Source organism: Nanorana parkeri, unplaced genomic scaffold, assembly GCF_000935625.1.
Source record: "Nanorana parkeri isolate BGI_ZX_2015 unplaced genomic scaffold, ASM93562v1 scaffold194, whole genome shotgun sequence".
NCBI lineage: Eukaryota > Metazoa > Chordata > Amphibia > Anura > Dicroglossidae > Nanorana > Nanorana parkeri.
In genome coordinates, this window is record NW_017306462.1 from 8,631 (window position 1) to 26,907 (window position 18,277).

The 18,277-nt window shown below is 43.4% G+C and overlaps 1 protein-coding gene across 1 annotated transcript in view; it reads right to left on the reverse strand.

Moving 5' to 3' along the window:
- Nucleotides 1–2,333: 2,333 nt before the first annotated feature.
- Nucleotides 2,334–18,277, reverse strand: part of ADAMTS5 (ADAM metallopeptidase with thrombospondin type 1 motif 5) — a gene marked incomplete at its 3' end in the record, with an annotated part of 56,610 nt that continues 40,666 nt past the window's right edge. Inside the window, exon 3 of the mRNA XM_018555363.1 lies at nucleotides 2,334–2,501. Coding sequence (XP_018410865.1) covers nucleotides 2,334–2,501 — 168 coding nt within the window. The remainder of the gene's footprint in view (nucleotides 2,502–18,277) is intronic.

The window sequence follows — 18,277 nt, forward strand, 5'->3', positions numbered from 1 at the left end:
AGTTCTCCTTTAAGAATATATAAACCCAAGAACAAAAATGTAATATAATGAAGATATATTAGATGTGGTGGCTGCACAGTTTTTAGGCGATTTGATCTTTACAAAAATGTTGTGCCCTTGTACTCCATGTAAGGTGACTTGGCAGCAAAAGGCCTTTTTCAGATGGGCAGTCCGATCAGGTCCGCCTGTCAGTTTTTCAGGTGGACCCGATCAGATGCCCAATGTAAGTCTATGGGCAGCTAGATCTAAATGGACGGGTGTCTGTTTACATCTAGTTGCCCCCAGCTCCGGCCAGGTCTGGAAAAAGAGACAGAACAGTGTTTCGTTTTGCCGGACCTTATCATGCCGGATCGGGTGTAATCTGATGTAAACGGAAACGTGTCCATTTACATCTGTTTCTCCAAAGACCGACATGGGGTCCGGTCATTTTAGTTTTTTCCTTCATCGCAGGACAGTCATCGCAGCAGTGACATCACTGGTAAGTCAGCGTTGTTCCTCTAGAACAGGTAGCGTGTTATTGAAAGGATCACCAGTTGAAAATAAAGGAATGCAGCCACCTCATCTAAGGACTGGCAAGCTGCAATGTATCATATCTTCATCATAGGTTTAAATACGCTTTATGGCAGTTTTTCATTTGTAACGACCGGTTGGTTATGACTGGACTCTCAACTGCGGAGTGCACTAGTGACTTGACAGGGTTCAGATATGATTCCTTCCTTCACACTCCATTTAGTGGTTGATGGAGGGTTAGGAATCAGTAATCATCATTCCCTGCTGCTTAACAACTTATATGTATGGTCTGAGCAGATGAGTAAGTGTGGGTGCATACACCATGCGTCTCTACTTAATCCCGCATAAGTTAAGGTGACCCGTGAGCTGCGGATCCCCCCTGTCACCCCTGGTTCCACAGCGCTGCAGACCTGCAGTGCCACTGAGATCGCAACCCACAGTTCACACAACAGCACTACAGCGGTTCTAATTAAACTCAGGGGTTTTGTTAAGGTTATTAGCTATTTAACTCCCAGTTCCAGGATCAATATTATTAGTACATGTATTTAGCTCTAGCAGTGATATCAGCAGTGAAGTGGTTAATAGTCAGCTGTAGCATAAGTGATAGCAGAGACACAGGCTGTGATAGCTCTTCCTTTGAAAAGTGAAGTCCACAAGCTAAGAAACACACATTATATGCACTCCAGACTTAGTGTTCAGAGATATGTCAGCAAACATCCAGATTGCTATCTCATTGCCATAGGCTACTTGCGCTTTTGGGGAGTCTCTCGTGGGTCCTTTAGGTGCAATGACTGCTTGGATCTCTCCTGGTCTTTGTTCAGCGTGCACCGTTTACAACGGTCGGACGCTGAACAAACCTTCCTGCTTCCTTAAATCCCTCCTCGCCGAGCGCGGCGGGGAGGAGCTGGGTCCCGTCCATGACGGAGCTGAAGGGGCGGAGCTGGCTGCCGTCCAGGACGGCCCTGAAGGGGCGGAGCTGGCTGCCGTTCTGAACGGCCCTGAAGGGGAGGAGCTAACGGCCGAGCTGGCCGTGATTGGCCCCGCCAGACAGCGCTGGACCGAGGACGGGTAAGTCTGTTACATCAGTAGACAGTGGACTGTAAACATCTTCTGGGGTTTATGGAAGCTCATTTGAACTATCCTGGCCCTGGTCTTGTGAAAAAACTGCACAATTATAATGCACAGCGATGCACTTTACAATTGTGCTTAGCACTTCATGGAGCAATATTCTTTTAATAAAAGAGCAAGAGAGAAAAAAGCCAGGGAGAGAGCCTACTCAAGTGACGGTTAAAGTTACATGACTACACATGACTAGCCTCCTCTCCAGTTGTGGGGATCTCTCTATTGAATTAAAGCATATGTCCAGCCATTTTTTTTTTTTGATAGAGTGGGAAAGGATTACATCCCCAATTAGGTTAAACTGGAAAAAAAGTTTTGTGTTTGGCACACACTTTAAGACTAACGTTGCAGTATAGAGATTGGAGCAAATAGCGATATCCGCTCTCCATTATAATTGTCCCCTTTGGAGTTCACAGCAACTTCTAGTTTTTAAAACAGTACGATGCTTTCAGCTAAATTGGAGCACACGTTAAAGATCCTCTAGAACTATCTAAGGTTTCTGAAATTTGGGAAGAACATCTTGTCTCCCATTAAAAAGATTTATAATGTGCATAACCTGAGGCACTTAACATTTACAGCTAACAGAGGAAGTGGCTTTAATAAAGCAGGCGTACATAGTAATACATTACCCTCTGACTTCATAAACTGTCACTTTTGAAAACGATGGAATATTCTTGACAGTCTGCTCACTTTAAGTTACTTACCATGGCCGTCGTCCAAGAAATCAGTGATGGTGGCCGAGGTGCACTTTGACCATGGTTTGGAGGCATCGATGCTCGTCAGGACGGATGACATCAGACGTTTATCTTCAAGGGTGCCAAAGTTCTCCTCGCAGAATTTAGAATCGTCATGGGAAAGTCCAAGGAGATGTCCTGCAAATGGAGAAAACATATGGATGGAATGTATTACAAGGAATGGTATAAATGCTGTGGTAAGGTCGTCATCTGCAGACATTTTCCATACAGACTGTGGAAAAACTGGTTACAAGAATCCGAATGTATACACGCAAATATTTTCTGCTTATTTAATGTATGTTGAGAATGCATCCATCTACATATCTGTCTGCTATTTCTCTTTTTTATATCTTTTGTAGTATAACAATGATGAGGCATGAAAGGCTGTGTTTGTGTTTAATACACTAGTCCACCCTATCTTAGTTAGAAATGGAGTCAGGCAGAGTTGGCCACTGGCATCTTAATTACCCCTGGCATAGGAGTTGAATCTGACTTAATGGCAGTCAATCAATTGCTCGGTACATCTGGTCACCAAGAATTTGTTTCAGATCAATGCCTTAGGTGGCAGTTTTAGTTTTTGGTGGCATACTGCATTTTGTGTATTGGTAAAAGAGAAGCCATACAATTCTATGGTCAAACAATTCTATGACTTAACACTCATCATATTACACAAGGACTGTCCTGATTTCAGCTTAAATGCACCTAAAATATTCTCTACATCTTTCACTAGACAAATGGTGTTGAATTCACAACCGTGTCAAATGGCAAGTTTGATGACTGCACACTTCAGTGTTTGAAGTCACTTAAAGCTGAAGTTTATTCGACTTATATGTTGCCTTCTCTGGTTCCTCCTTCCCCCCATCCCTATCAACATGCTAATAAAACGTTAAATAAAACCTTTCTGTTTTCGATGACCCAGTGATATAATCGCAGGGGTGACATCCGCGTGGCAATCGCAGAAAAAAAGTACAATCCCTTTTTTTTTGCGATACACGCGCGCGGCTGTTTTGTTGTGTTCGGAAGCACGGGTGGAATCGCGGCAGGAAACTGCTCAATCCGCCCGACATGACTGTGTTGGATTGCACGAACCACAGCGCGATCGGTTCGATCCTCAGCACGATTGGTTCACACCTTGGCGACTCCTGACCGCGGGGCAATCCGTGCAGAATCGTGCACGATTGCCACGCGGTGAGTTGTCGCCTAGGTGTGAACGTAGCCTTAGACTGGTCCCTGGCAGGCCTATCCCCCTCCGCTGCAATAGTCTAAGGTCCATGAGTCATCACATCCAATACAATGTATAGGACATGAGGGACATACCTTTGCTGGAGCGGAGAAGGAGACAGGCTGGAGGGAGAGCTGTGACAGCCGGCCGCCTTGGAGAATCAGGTGAGTATACTCACTGATATGCAACAAAAGATGAAAACAGGTAAAAAATAGTGTAATTTTAAGAAAAGGGCATTTGGTTATGATACACAGTACTTTAGTAAGATAAAAGGCAAACACGTTTGGGTTTACATCTAGTTTAATAGTAATGTAGAATGGTAGCACCAGTAAGTGTTGCCTGCATTGCACTGCCTGCAGTATAAATCACATTTCTTAAGAAATGTCACATTCTAAAGTTCCAACATAGTTACACAATACTCAAAGTGTATGTATGAGTGTGTACATGGCTGTTATATGAAAAGAAAGGCGGGAGAGGATTGCGACTAGTCAAGTCATAATCAGTGGACTGCGACAACACCAAGGGAATCTATGCCAAGTGACCTGCACATTTCTCCAATACCCCCCGATATTCTGTTTCAATACTGACAGATCCTCTTTAAGCCCAGCTTTTCTTCTACAAATCAGGAGCACCGTTACGGGATTAACTTTGTCCTAAACTTTAATACTTTGACATACTCCATTTATTTCTCAAAGAGCCTCTGTAGCCATGAAAGCACAACAGAGAAAATGTGATCTTTGCTTTCATAAACTATTAAACTAGCCGTGAAGTAGCAAACTAAATATAAAAAAATAAGTAAACCGCATCTTAAAGCGTCAATGTATTGCAGGTGTTCTATTCAGTATTTAATTAAACAACCAACTCAAAGCACTAATTGCCTCGAATGTATTCCCCCGGTAAAAGTTATGTAATTGCTTCTTGTCACCTTCTATTTTTCCATGGTACAGAAAGCCAACATTAACACGACTTTACTAGAAATTTCACAGTGTGTATCAAGTGGGGTGTAGATTACATTTTATAGACTTAAGAATTTAAGAAGCTTAATTTAAGAAACACACACAGAGTTCCCCTTCTGTGTTTCTTAAGGTGTAAAATTCTGCGAAATGTTTGAACTTTAAAATATAAGCTCAGTCTTCTTGGTTTTGTAGGCTTATTTAAGGAGGAACTCTGATATAAACAAACTCTTTTGCAGTTTCCATTAGCAGAGCTGTTTAGATGTCTAATGCTGGCTATATGCATTGCAATTTTCAGGCAATTTCAACCACTCTGAAAATGACGGATACTTTCTGTCCTGGAAGCAATTGTGACTGTTGGTAGTGATTTATTTTGACGATCTAAAGCTATTTGAAACTGATTGAAAGTGCTTGGAAATGTATGCCCATTAACGTTCACTTAATTACCCTACCTGTCTTTGCACTCACCTTTCCTTCATTTCCCCGTTGACCTATTCAGCTATTGGAGCAAAAGAAAAAAAGCTGTGTGCAAGCACCAGAACCTACACAGGGTTAACGCTCTATTCCACCCCACAATTCCATTTGTAGTGGAGAGCAGGCAATGCACAAATACATACTGCCCACGGTCATACCCTCTCTACACCCCTCTGACACAAATACTGCTCAATGTCATACCCTGAGCACTTGCTTTATGCAAATATTGTCCATAGTCATACCCTTCGCGCTCATCTCCAACAAATATTGTCCACCGTCATGTCCTCCACACTCCTCTCCTGCAAATACTTCCTACCATCATACCCTCCAAACTTTTCTCACGTAAATGCTGCCCACCATCCTTCCCGCTAAAATCCTCTCTTGCAAATACTGGCCACCAACATACTATCCGCACTCCTCTCCTGCAAATACTGCCCACTGGCAAACCAACCTTATTCATCTCCCACAAAAACTGCCCACTGTCATACCCTTCACAATCCTTCCCTGCAAATACTGCCCACCGATATACCCTACACACTCCTCTACCACAAATACTGTCCACTGTCATACCCTATACACTGCTCTGTTGTAAATACAGACCACCGTCATACCCTCTGCACTCTTCTGCTTCAAATAGTTTTCACCATCATACCCTGTGCAGTCCTCTCCCACAAATACTGCCCATTGTCATACCCTCCTCACTCCTTTCCTGCAAATACTGCCCACCACCACACCCTCTGCACTTTTCTTCTGCACAAACTGCCTACAGTAATACCCTGTGCACAGCTATTCACATGCTGCCCACCATCATACACTCATTACTCCTCTTCTACCCATACCGCCCTCAGGCTTAGGAAGGGGAATGTCCCCGAAACACATCCCTAGCAACCAGGCTACGTCCATCTGATGTGGCAATAGGCAGAACAGCTGACAAAATCCAGAGGGGAAGGAAGTTGTGTTACGGTGAGACGTTTACAAGACTGAGGCATCTAATTTGTTATACTTCACCCGGTCAGGGTTGTATGCTGGTGGCCACAAGCTGCACCATGGCTATTCAGCATGTAGAGCTAAGTGACAGTCATCACTTATGAGCACATTCATGTTTTCATCCTCTTTATTAAACAAAGCCTAACACTATGCCTATGCACTTTGTACTTCCTTTGTACGTTATTTTATAAAGACTGTCTCATGCTGAAATAAAAAGTTCCCATATAAGTTCTATGAACTATAAGGTACAGAATTTATAACATTGAGTATTTTGACAGGTCTCAGAACAGTTTGTGTTACTAAATGGATAATAATTCCTGCAGCTGACAAAATCATATTAGCTGTAAAAACACACATCCAGGAAATAGAGCACTCAAAACACTGCGTTAGTTGACCGGTCTCCATGAAGCAACATGCTTCGAAAATTACTGTAATATGTTTTATTATCCTTATGTAATTCTGGTGACTGACATTGCCCAACCGTGACATCATTACAAGGAGTCTGTGGATAGAGCAGTAAGCCTGGTATGTCAAGCATCTGAAGAACTGGTGATTTGTGATGGTTGAGTAGAATGGATATCACTTATGATGGCCCAGTGGGGAAAAAGAGGAAATCTGGACAGGAATGGCTAAATAGCACTGACATAAGTTTTCATCCAATTGCAAGCAATTAGACTCAGAGGCTTTCTCTGGGAGCTGTATGCCGTAACTGGATGGTGTCACGATTGAATAACCTTGCAAAGCAAACTGTACATTCACCTAATAGGATAATCGAAAGGCAAAGAAAATATTGGGATGATGTTGGTGTCCCGAGGATTTTTTTGTATCCATTAAAAAACAAGATGATATATTAACAAATTACCTAAGGATGGTCATAATTATCACATAGACATGATGAGATATAGCAAATTGACAAAGCTGGCTTCACGCAAATGTTTTTTGCATTGCACCTGACCTAAATTCATACTTTTTGGCTTTGGTTTGAGTGGGAAAAAAAGTTGAATTCTTATCTGCATACCTGTTTGAGAGATTTTATTTCACTTCATGTCTTGTTGACCACACAGGAATTACACAAATCAGGTGTTAACTTTTGGCCTTACATATTGCATGCTTGTTCTAGGTCAGTGACTCAGAAGTACTGAATATAGAGGATCACAGCCCCATCCCGGCAATCAGAATATCCCAGCTATGGGGACTCATTCTCTTATAGTGGGTTTACCTAAAAGTGGATGTGGACTCAAAAAAGGAAGATTTGCTGAGTCAAGGAAACATCTAAGATAAATAAGATAAACAAATAAGATAAACAAAAAGGTATCTTATTTGTGTATCATTTGGCTGAAGATCCTGAAATCATCTCTGAATTGGTGCTGACACTGTCCTTCCTTCTGGAGGGTGGCTACTTTTGTTCCCCATGGTGCCTGTGTGTGTTGTAAAGTAGACACTGCTCCAAGCTCGCTCCCGTAAAGGACTACAATCTCATGTTTAGTTTGCAAATTTGTATTGGAGTGAGCTTGGAGCAGTGGGTGCTTTACAACACACACAGGGACCATGGGGAACAAAAGTAGCCACCCTCCAGAAGGAAGGACAGTGTCAGCACCAAGAGATGATTTGAGGATCTACAGCCGAGTGATACACAGATAAAATACATTTTTGTTAATAATTTAGGTACGTGAATGCATTTTTAAGATTTACCTCCTGACTTTAGTGTCACTTTAATGCAGTTAATACAAGTAAATGCATTTTCAAACTGTAATACATATTTTTTGTATTATTTATATAAAATCTTTATGTTGCAAAAATACATTTTAACACAGTGTACACCTATAACACCATAGTCACAGAGCATTCTGGGTTTTGTAAAGAGAGTGCAAATTAGAAGCTCTTTGCTTTTAGACTGTCTATTTGTAATTGAATGTATATAAAATGCTGTACAGAGCAGGTAAAGAAGGGGCAAGATGGTTGAGTGTGTTATCCTCTGACTAATAACACTGTGTGTCTCATTTAGAGCTTTAAGTTAACCAGAATGTGCACAAGTTACATAATCAGAGGCTGACCAAAGGCCAAAGACTGAAGACGGTGGATGCAGAAGAAGCAACCGAGAAGACAGCAGCAGAGGCGATGTTGAGTGCAGACTTGTCAATGCTGGAGTAGGGCAAACTGAGAGATAAGTCTGCCATTCTGTGCAATTATGCTTTACATGCCTTGACATTATCGCAGGAGCTGCTACGGCTCTAGTGTTAATGTTCTGCTGTACCTCTTAATAACCAAAAATCACCTTTCATCATCCTGACTGCTCTGGATAGATGGAATCTGATTGGTTGCTATGGGTTAATATACTCTATATATCATGATTACTCATTGCAGTAACTTGTAAGGTACGTCTGTGTGTTTATTTTACAAAACCCTCCAGATAAATTAATGACAGGTCGCAGTTACAATCTCCACATAGTAACCCATCAATTTGCCGTGATAATTCTAGGCCGAGCCATGGTTTCTGCCCCACAGCTTGTAAAGACCATATGCCAGTAAACCCCAGAATGACATTAAGGTTAGCGTGTTATCAGTCTCCTCGGCTTCCAAAAAAAAAGTCTTGTTTAATTTAGCTGGTTTGCTGGGCTGAGCGTTTACACGGATCAGCAAAAAGCCAAGAGAAAAAAAAAAGCCCCAAACCACAGCAAAAGCTGCTCAGATAATGTTGTGTCTGAAGCGCTTCCTAATATCCTGGCTGCACATTCGGCTTTGATTTAAAATCATCTAAGTTGTGTTTTCAACTCATTTTACCAGCCGCAATCACATTCCGCGCACCGAGGTAGAGCAGCATATCTTGAAAGAAAGAAGAAAACACCAAGGGGTTTTAATAGGGAAGCTCACTTTTCAGCATATCCACATAAATTACAAGGAAAATAAAATACATGGCTACAGAGGAAGAGGAGTTACTAAGTTAACATTTTTTTTCCCTGCGATCCCAGCCAAGTCCAGAGAACTAATTTCACATGCACAAACAGTAGGTGTAAGAAACACTGAAGAATGTGTCAAAGTCTGCAGTGTGGACTGATTGCTGTATTGATTTTCAATTGTGAGTTAAAGGGAGTGTCCACGCTGTGCGAAGAAATACATAAATAAATACAGCACAGTACATTAGATCAGAGGAGCTGCAGAGAAAATGTTGTTCCTTTTGTTAAATTCCTAAATATATTTTTAAATATCCTACTGCTTCTTGATTCAAAACCTACCAGTCATCAAGGGGACAGCTCCGAAGCAGAACACTGCTCCTCTACTAAAGATGGTTGCCTCCACACACAGGCACAGTGTTCAACAAGGCTTGGTTATTTAGTAATGGGGAAAGTTTGGCTGCAGGAAGCCTACCGGCAATAATGATAACTATTCCCTTGCTCTCTGCTAGCCTTTTGTTGGGCATAGTTTCCACAGTACAGGTCCTCTTTAAGCATCCCAGTTGTTTCCTTAAAGTGATTTAGGGCTCATTCACACCAACTCTGTTGAGCTGCATTGGGAAGCATTACCCAACGCAGTTCCAATGTAAAAAAAAAAGACAGTTTGCCTTATGTCATATTGCCTTAGTTCATACCAAGTTGCATTTTTATGCAATGCATCATATTCTGACATGCTACATCACATCGCAACACACTGCCACACATAGTTAAATGAAGTGTCAAGATTGAAGATTTAAATAATGGAAAAAATCCAAGCACTGTAATACATTCTAAAGCACATCACAACTCAAGTTATGTGCGCCCCAGCGCGTGTCAGCTGTTGTCAATGAGTTCTTATTCTTTGAAAGAGATAACATTAACTCAATTGCATATGAACTCTTCCCAGATGTTAACCATTCAAGAAATGGCCCCTGTGAAAGAACAGTTTATGTTGTCCCCCCCCCACCTCCAAATTCAATTACCGGACAAGTAAACCTACAGTATTTTTGCGCTGTGTCAATTGACAGCTAGATAGAAGTAAGCTGTGCCCAACTCTACGTAAGAGTGGGAGGTGTTCCTGCACCCATCTAACCCGCAGCTAATATAAAGAAGCCCCTAAGTTCCAAAATGCCCTTGTGCTGCTTCACAGTGTGCACAAATGGTATGCCCCCAACTCTTCCTTTGCTGATTCCATTATCACTTTCTTTGCACTGAGATAATAAACCTTTAAAGCCAAAAGCCAGCCAAGTTTGTATTTAGTTTTAGAGACAGCAGGGAAGTATTAAAGCTTCTTTATGCTTTTATTGCTGGCCATACCTCCCTGCCCTGGTGTCAACTGATCCCTTAATTAGGTCTATGGGTTAAAAAGGTACAGAACATGAGGAAACATCTCCTTCTAAGGGCCACTGACAGACATTTTAACTCTTCCCCCCTCTATCGAAAACTAAAGGAAACATATGGCTTGAAATGGGCTCTAACCAGGGACCTTTGGTTTTTTAAATTCAATCTTTTTTATTGAACAACATTTTTCAAGAAAATAACAGACACGCTAAGGAGATCTTACATGCAGGCTGTACATGTGAAAAATAACGATACATTTTGATCTCTTGTGCTCACATGTTACTTAACTACCTCCCGGCCAGCCGTTGTGTATACACGGCCGGCCGGGAGCTTCTTGGATGTAACTGGGCGTGTATACCTGTCCTGTTACATCCGGTGCGCGCGAGTGGGAGATGCCGGTCAGTTGAAAACAGGCAGCAATGATCCTTAATATGCAAGCGATCCGCCGGCTATAGAGCCGGCGGATCGCTTGTATGAGGTCACGTGACATGCGCCCCCCCTCTGTGGCTCCCCCCTCCCGCTGTCAAGCATACTGCCTCTGTCACAGGGCATCAGAGGGAGGTCAGTTCACGATCTCCCTCCGGTCCCCTCTCCGCTGTCAGAATGCGGAAGTGGTGTATGTTATATCACTTCCGCATTCTCGTGTCACTCTCCAGCTTCAGATGCTGGAGAGAAGCTGATGAAGCAGATCTCTGCTTCATCAGCTTCTTCAGGGGGGTCCTAGGTGACATTAGGGGTCTTGGAGACCCCTGATGTCTCCATAAAGAGGACCTGTCACCTCTTTTGCTATCACATAGAGGGGTTTCTCTGCCCCCTCTGTGATAGCAATAAAGTTAAGTGAAAAAAAAAATAGGAAAAACATTTAGTTTCCCCCAAATTTTTTTGAAAGTTACACATAAAAAAGAATGTCAAAAATTTTTTTTTTTAAAAAAAGTCCCCACCCCTACATACACGCATGTAAATTTGTGCGGGGCTGGAGAAGTAGAACTTTTTGGCTGAGTTTGAAATCCTACACTCCCTCAGAGAGGTAGTTCGCAAAAGGTGAGCTAGTTGGTGGTATAGAAGCATGTCCCCTGCCGGTATGCCAAATTCCTTGCTTAAAGTAAGAAAGGGTTCAGGTAGTCCCCATCAAACAGGTCTCGAACCAGCGTCAAGTCCCGTTCTATCCATCTGGACAAATTACTAAAGGGAAGAAGTATGTGCAGCGCCCCAAGTGGAACATCCAGAGACGTCTGTGGTTCTGCCATCATGGTTTCACTCATTAACTGTTGCCATGCCACAAGGGAAGCTCGAGTCATGGGCGAGAAGGTGCCTACTAAGTCCTTGGGCAGTGCATGTGCAATCAAATATATATGTGGGCTGCATTTAGGGATAAACGACGCTTCCACCTCGCACCACAATTTGTGTTGGGCTGGCTGTAGCCAGGCTTGCAGTAAGTCGAGGAGGGCAGCAAAGTAGTAATCCTGTGGATCTGGGGCCACCAATCCTCCCACTTTCTTGTGTTTGATAAGTATGTAGCGCACATAGGTCTTTTGCCCTGCCATATAAAACTGTGCATCAAAGTGTGGAGTGTGTTGAAGAAGTGGACTGGCCGGGGTACCGGCAGAGTCCAGAAAAGGTACAGTATTTGGGTCATCATCTTGAATATTGCCAGTCTGGCTGACTAAGACAGAATGTGTCTCCGGTAGCTCTGGAGTTGTGACCGTAACCTTGACACTAGAGGCGCATAGTTGGCCTTGAAGATCTGAGATATCTTAGCCGTTAGAGTAGTGCCTAAATATGAGATCCCCATAGTGCACCACTGGAAAGGATAGCGAGACTGTAGTGTGTTTTTGGTCCGAAGGTTGACTCCCAAATCCAGAATTTGAGATTTTGATCACCTTATAATAAGACACTTCACTAAAGGTCTGGAGGACTGATGAGACTGAAGCCAGGGAGGACACAGGATTCGTGAGTAGGAGGAGCACGTCATCCGCAAACAGATTAAAAGTGTGTGTATTTTTCCCAAATTTGAACCCCGTTATGAGAAGGTGGGATCTAATAGTTTCGGCTAAGGGTTCAATGGCAAGATCAAATATTAAAGGGGATAGGGGACAGCCCTGTCTGGTTCCATTTGTAATGGAAAAGGGTGCGGAAAAGGCTTCCATGGTGAAGACCCTTGCCGAGGGATTGGAATAAAGGGCCAAGATGGCTGGCTGTATCCACTCGCTGAATCCAAATTTATGTAATACCTGCTTTAGGTAGCCCCAGTGCACCCGGTCAAACGCCTTTTCGGCATCTAGCGCCAAAAGGAGAGAAGGTACACCGGAACCCCACGCATGGTGTATAATGTTGAGAGCTCTGCGCGTGGCACTAGAGTATTCGTGTAACACTGGTAGTATTCGCTCGAGAAGCCACCTGCCCCCAGCGATTTGTTAACTGGGAGTGTTTTGATCGTCCTCAGTACTTCAGAGGGAGAAATAGGGGCATTTAGTTGTTGGAGCTGTAGGGCAGTCAAAGCAGGAAGGTTGATACAGTCGGTTGGGGAGTTGTGGCATCATCCTTAAGGTCATACAGGGCCCCATAATAAGAGCTGAACATATCGGCTATCTGCTGTGGGTGGTATACTTTGTGGTCGTCTGTAGATATCGTAGATATCGGTGCATGATCCGACCATGTAATATCGTGGATAGAAGATTTGGATACGTTAGTCAGGTTGTGCTTGTCTGCCAGGAAGGTCAATTCGGGAATACGAATTATGAGGGGCAGAAAAGAAAGTGAAATCTCGTTCAGAAGCATGCAAGCAGCTCCAGACATCGTACAAAGATTAATCGCGAAGCAACTGCTGCAGTTCCGAAGAAGATTTCCTAGGGGTATTGGAGGAATCGAGGGTGGAGTCAGGGGCCAAATTAAAGTCCCCACATATTACAGTGTGGCCTTGACGTATGGTATTCATTTTCTTAACCACCCTGCGCAAAAATCTAACCTGATGAATGTTAAAAGAGAAAAGTCGGTCTCTAGGACACATAGGACGTCCACAGACAGGGACGGTGCCTCCTTCCACATCTGGTTCCGTTTAGCCGGGTGGTTAAGCCCCTTAGCATTTAGGGAAATTATATTCACAGGCATTGTGGTTGGGGGTTAACGAAAAGCAGTATAGGCCCCATACTCACGCCCAAGCAAAAAGGAGCGTTGGTCGTCAGATTCATCACTGCTGATAGTGGTATCTCAGGCCGGGATCCTGTAGGCGCCCCTTCGTGGAATGAATTGCTCTGTCCCGCACATGGCACATAAAAAGAAAAGCAAACCAGAAGAAAAAAAAACAGGTAAACAAAACAAGGAAACAAAAAAAAAGGGTCCCTCCTGGGGACCAACTTGCAGTGACTGGCACTGATCACGGCATTGGGGGTATCACACATGGTGATTAGTGTGGCTGAGCAGGGCCAGGAGGCTTGCAAACAGCAGGTAGCAACACAGGTCAAATTTAATCAGGAACTTTCGACGTCTGGGACCCCCTCTTGTGGGTAGTTGTACGCCAATCGGAGGCCATCTTACTAGGAGACACAGCCGGGCGGGAGGCAGAATCCTGGGCAGGGGGAATCTTCCACTTCTCCAGGAGCGTCAGGCCATGCTCCAAGGAAAACAGCGTGTATGATTCTCCCTCTTTGGACACTGTGAGTTTGGCCGGATGGCCCCAGCGGTATCTGATTTGATGGTCTTGCAGTGCTCTGATGACTGGCACAAGCCGTTTCCAAAACATCATAGTATGTTGGGATAGATCCGAGTAGAATTGGAGACGCGAGTAATTTTCAGGGAGTTTGGATGGGTCTCTCACTAGCCTCAGAAAGTGGTCTTTTACATTGTAAAAGTGCACCCGCATTAGCACATCTCTAGGTAGGCGGCTTAGGCAGGCGATGTATGCGGTCTATGATCAGTTCAGTTTTAGGAATGTACGGCATGATTACATGCATGATATCTTGCACATACGCCATCAGGTCTGTCTGAGCGACCGAGTCAGGAATGCCACGTACTTTCACATTATTGCGGCGAGACCTAATCTTCCAGGTCAGCCAGTTTGGCCTTCATCCACTCATAATCATCCTCCCTGGTGTTGTGGGCATCTACCAAGTCGTTGAATGTAGTGGCAAACTCTCCCATCTTATCCTCAATATGTGACACTCTATCACCCACTTGTAAATCAGATTTGAATTGGGTGATTAGGGACTGCATATCTGAGTTTAGTGAACTCCGTAGGGACACCAGCATGCCCTTAAGTGTGGAATCTGAGACGGGTTGGTGTGATATGGGAAAGGCATCTATAGGTGCAATCAACTCCCTCATGCATCTAGGGATGCATTAAGCAGGCTTACCTCCCTCTGACCAGCTCCAGGGGATGTCACCCTCTGCCTGGACTTATCAGGGCTCCATTCTGCAGGAGTGGTGGGCTGGGATGAGCCAGAAGAGGAGTCTGATGCTTGTGTCCCCAGAGAAGCACCACCAGATGAACGCCCTGCAGATGGAGCCGCCGCAGATCAGATGTAGAGGAGCCAGCGCCATCTTGGCCGCGCCGTCGCCCTGAAGGGCCGAAGAAGTCAGTCAGCCTTTGCGGCCGTTTCCCCCTCCGTTTCTGCTGCCGTTTCATGGCCGGGGACCGAAGGAGGCAGAGGAGGGTCCGGATCGATGCGGGTAAGACCCGATAGTCGCTTCAATTAGCCTCAAGGCCCGTCGCTGCATGGAGCTCTAAACGAAAGCGTCAATGCAGCAAGCCAGCAAGCCACACCCCCCGACCTTTGGTTTTTTAACCAGGTAACAAAACACAAAGTGGAACCATTCATCATACTAACCTTCACAGTGTAGACACAACATGACTTAAAAAGGGGCAGGAAGTGAGGAAAGATCTCCTCCTGAGGGCCACTGACAGACATTCTACCTCTCCCCCCTCTATCCAAAACTAAAGGTGAGATATGGCTTGAGCTGGGCTCCAACCAGGCACATTTGGTTTCTTAACCAGGTGGCAAAACCCAAAGTGGACCCATTCATCATAGGAAGCTCCACAGTGTAGGCACAACATACATGACATCCAGGACTATCCTCTGCATGTTTTCATTTCTTTTCTAGTCCTAATTAGAGTGAAGAGTGCTTTCCACATATAAACCTGCTTTAGTTACTGGTCTGTGAAAATACACACACTAGTCAACAGCAGGTTTAGGCATTCAAGCTCAAGGTTGTTGGAAGGAGTTAAGAAAGTTTCTGAAAACCTATGATGACGGTAATTTATGATGTGCCAGGAGGTAGAGTGAGCGATGGCATTCCTTTCTCTGTTGTCTATTAAAAAGTGAAAAGAGGAGAATAAATGTATACTGGACTAGACACCCCTTTAATAACTAGACTGTGTAAATATCATGCAACAGGAAAGCAACATTATAATAGTTTATCTATAATGAGACATATTCCAAGCATTGGCTATAGGCACCAGACGTCCCTTCATAGCGAGACCTGACACAACTCTGAACCATATACAATCCCCCTCCTCCATGCGCCAACATGTCTTACAAGAATCGCAGAGCAAAACAATGAGGTGCAGAACCTGTCACACTCTGTAAACACGGCACTACATTGTACACAAATTGATAGCAGTTTGGAAATGCTGATCTTAGCAAATCATCCGGCAACATTTAAAATTCATACCTCTTGACAATCCTGTCAAGGAATCCTCGGCGAGGAAGAGAACATATTCAAAGTTTCGTAACCAAGTTTGATGTGCAAGCAAAAAATCATCTTAACTACGACAGAAGGCATAATTTATTAGAGAAGGAAGAAAGGTATGTCTCTGCCTCTTGCTCACAATATCAAATCCATAGGCAATAAAGAGAACCAGTCTTTATGCTAATTCTTTATACAATGAAAGTGAAATGTCAATTTTGTTAGGTGAAAAAAAAGAACAACCTTCTGCAGGCTAATTATATTCCTTGCAAGGATTGTAGCAAACTTCATTGTAAATTATTCCCTACTTCTTTTTTTGGAAATTTTTCAGAAAGCCCACACCAGGAAGTATCGTGATCGCACGTCAAACATGCACGCTTTGATGCGCGTTCACGATACGTGAACAAACATTGAATTTGTTTGCAGTGCCATTACTAGGTAGGCTAATTATACTACATACTAGGTAATGGCACCCCAAACACCAAGGAGCACACAGGGTTTTCCTCACGCGTTCACGCATGCAAAGAAAAAGAACGGAAACATGTAACTGAATTTGCGACATGTACTTCTTTTCCATGGTTGGCGCACACCCAGGTACCCAATGCAGATCAAGAGGAATGCGCACCAAATGCGAGAAACAGTCCTGCATATGTGCGTACATTCCTGCGATGTGCATCCTCACTATGCCCCAGTGTGAAAGGGGCCTCAGTTCTGAATGGACTCCTTACCCATCACCTGACACAGGTTAAAGCTACTTAGGGCTGCAACAACTAATCAACATAATCGATTATAATCGATTATTGAAAAACTATATAAATTACACGGATGGTAAAGGATTTAAACCTGAAATCAGTAGCAGACAGCTAAAATGGATTATTGAGCACTTCTGCCTTGCAGTACTGGGGTCCTTAGTTCAAATATTACCTAGGATACATCTGTATGAAGTATGGTGATCATACTGAAGTATATATCCATCTCCCCAGAATTGAGTATAAGGTTATCCGATCTCCGTGTCTCAACTCATCAACAACCATTTGCGCTAGGTTGTGCCACTTCTTCCTCTTTTTTGTTTCTTTGTTACATACGTCGGACAACCCGGTCCGTACCCGCTAGAAGCAGCACACCAGTGAATGCCACTCCAGCTCCCCCGGAGAGTGCTTTAACATTGGACTTTCCTTCAATTTTTTATCTGTCTGGAGTTTGCTTGTGTCGATTTTCTTTAACAAACCAAAGACAATCTAGTAGGTTAATGAGCCCTAATATGTACACATGTAAGATAAGGACCTTACATTGTATGCTCCTTGAGGGCAGGGACTGATGTGAATGTACAGTATTTGAAAGTGCTGCCTAAAAATTGTTGATGCGATATATAAATGCCTATAATAATATAAACTTAAAATATATACATGATAAGGAATCTGTCTTCACTGTCTTTTTTTACTTTTGTCCATCCGGTCCTGACATCTACATAACTGTCTCACACAGCAGAGCCAGCAGTGAACCGGCTTTTCTCTGATTCAGCTAAGAAACACAGCTAGGTCATCTCTCCACCCCCAGCCTGTGACTGGACTGGGAAGAATATACTCCTTGCCTTGCATCTATGGCAAACCTATAAAGCTGAATGGTTAAGCAAAAAAACAGATTCCCCATCCCAGCTTAAGCCTGGTAAGAAAAAAGTCAACTGCACACCTTCCCACATGGATTGCCTTGTGTTACAATAACCCCACTGGGCCTTTGTAAGAAAATTATCCTTACAAAATCACTATTCACACTCTTTTGCAAAGTGGGGAATAAAAATCATTCTCTTTATTTAACTGAAGTATCACATTTAATCAATTTTAACAAAACAATTCCATCCCAAAATTTCTACATTTTGAGTCATTTCTTAAGCAGAGAAATGCAAATTACACAATGTGCGCAATAAATACCCACACCCACCAATCAGGAGAAGGTGGGTGCTGAGGCAAGAGACAATCCAAGCCTGACTGTCTGGGTGGAGTGGGGACATTTTCTAAATAGTGAAAAATTAAACCATGTAACTATGTAGAGTATCTTAAATTTAAAAAAAAAAAACAGTATAAATCACGGGTGCATTCAATGCTGCAAGTGGACTGTTCACATATGTAAATCAAATGTTACAATATCTTCTAGCGATCAGGTCACATTGACTGGTGTAGCAAGGTAATGCTGTTTCTATGCTCATCGATGCTGTAATCATGACAGCTATCAGAGATAAGTTTCCTTTTTCTGCGTAGTGTTATATGATTGTATTATGACCACGCACAAAGGTCAGCTGACCTTCCAATTTGTGGCGCTAATATTGGC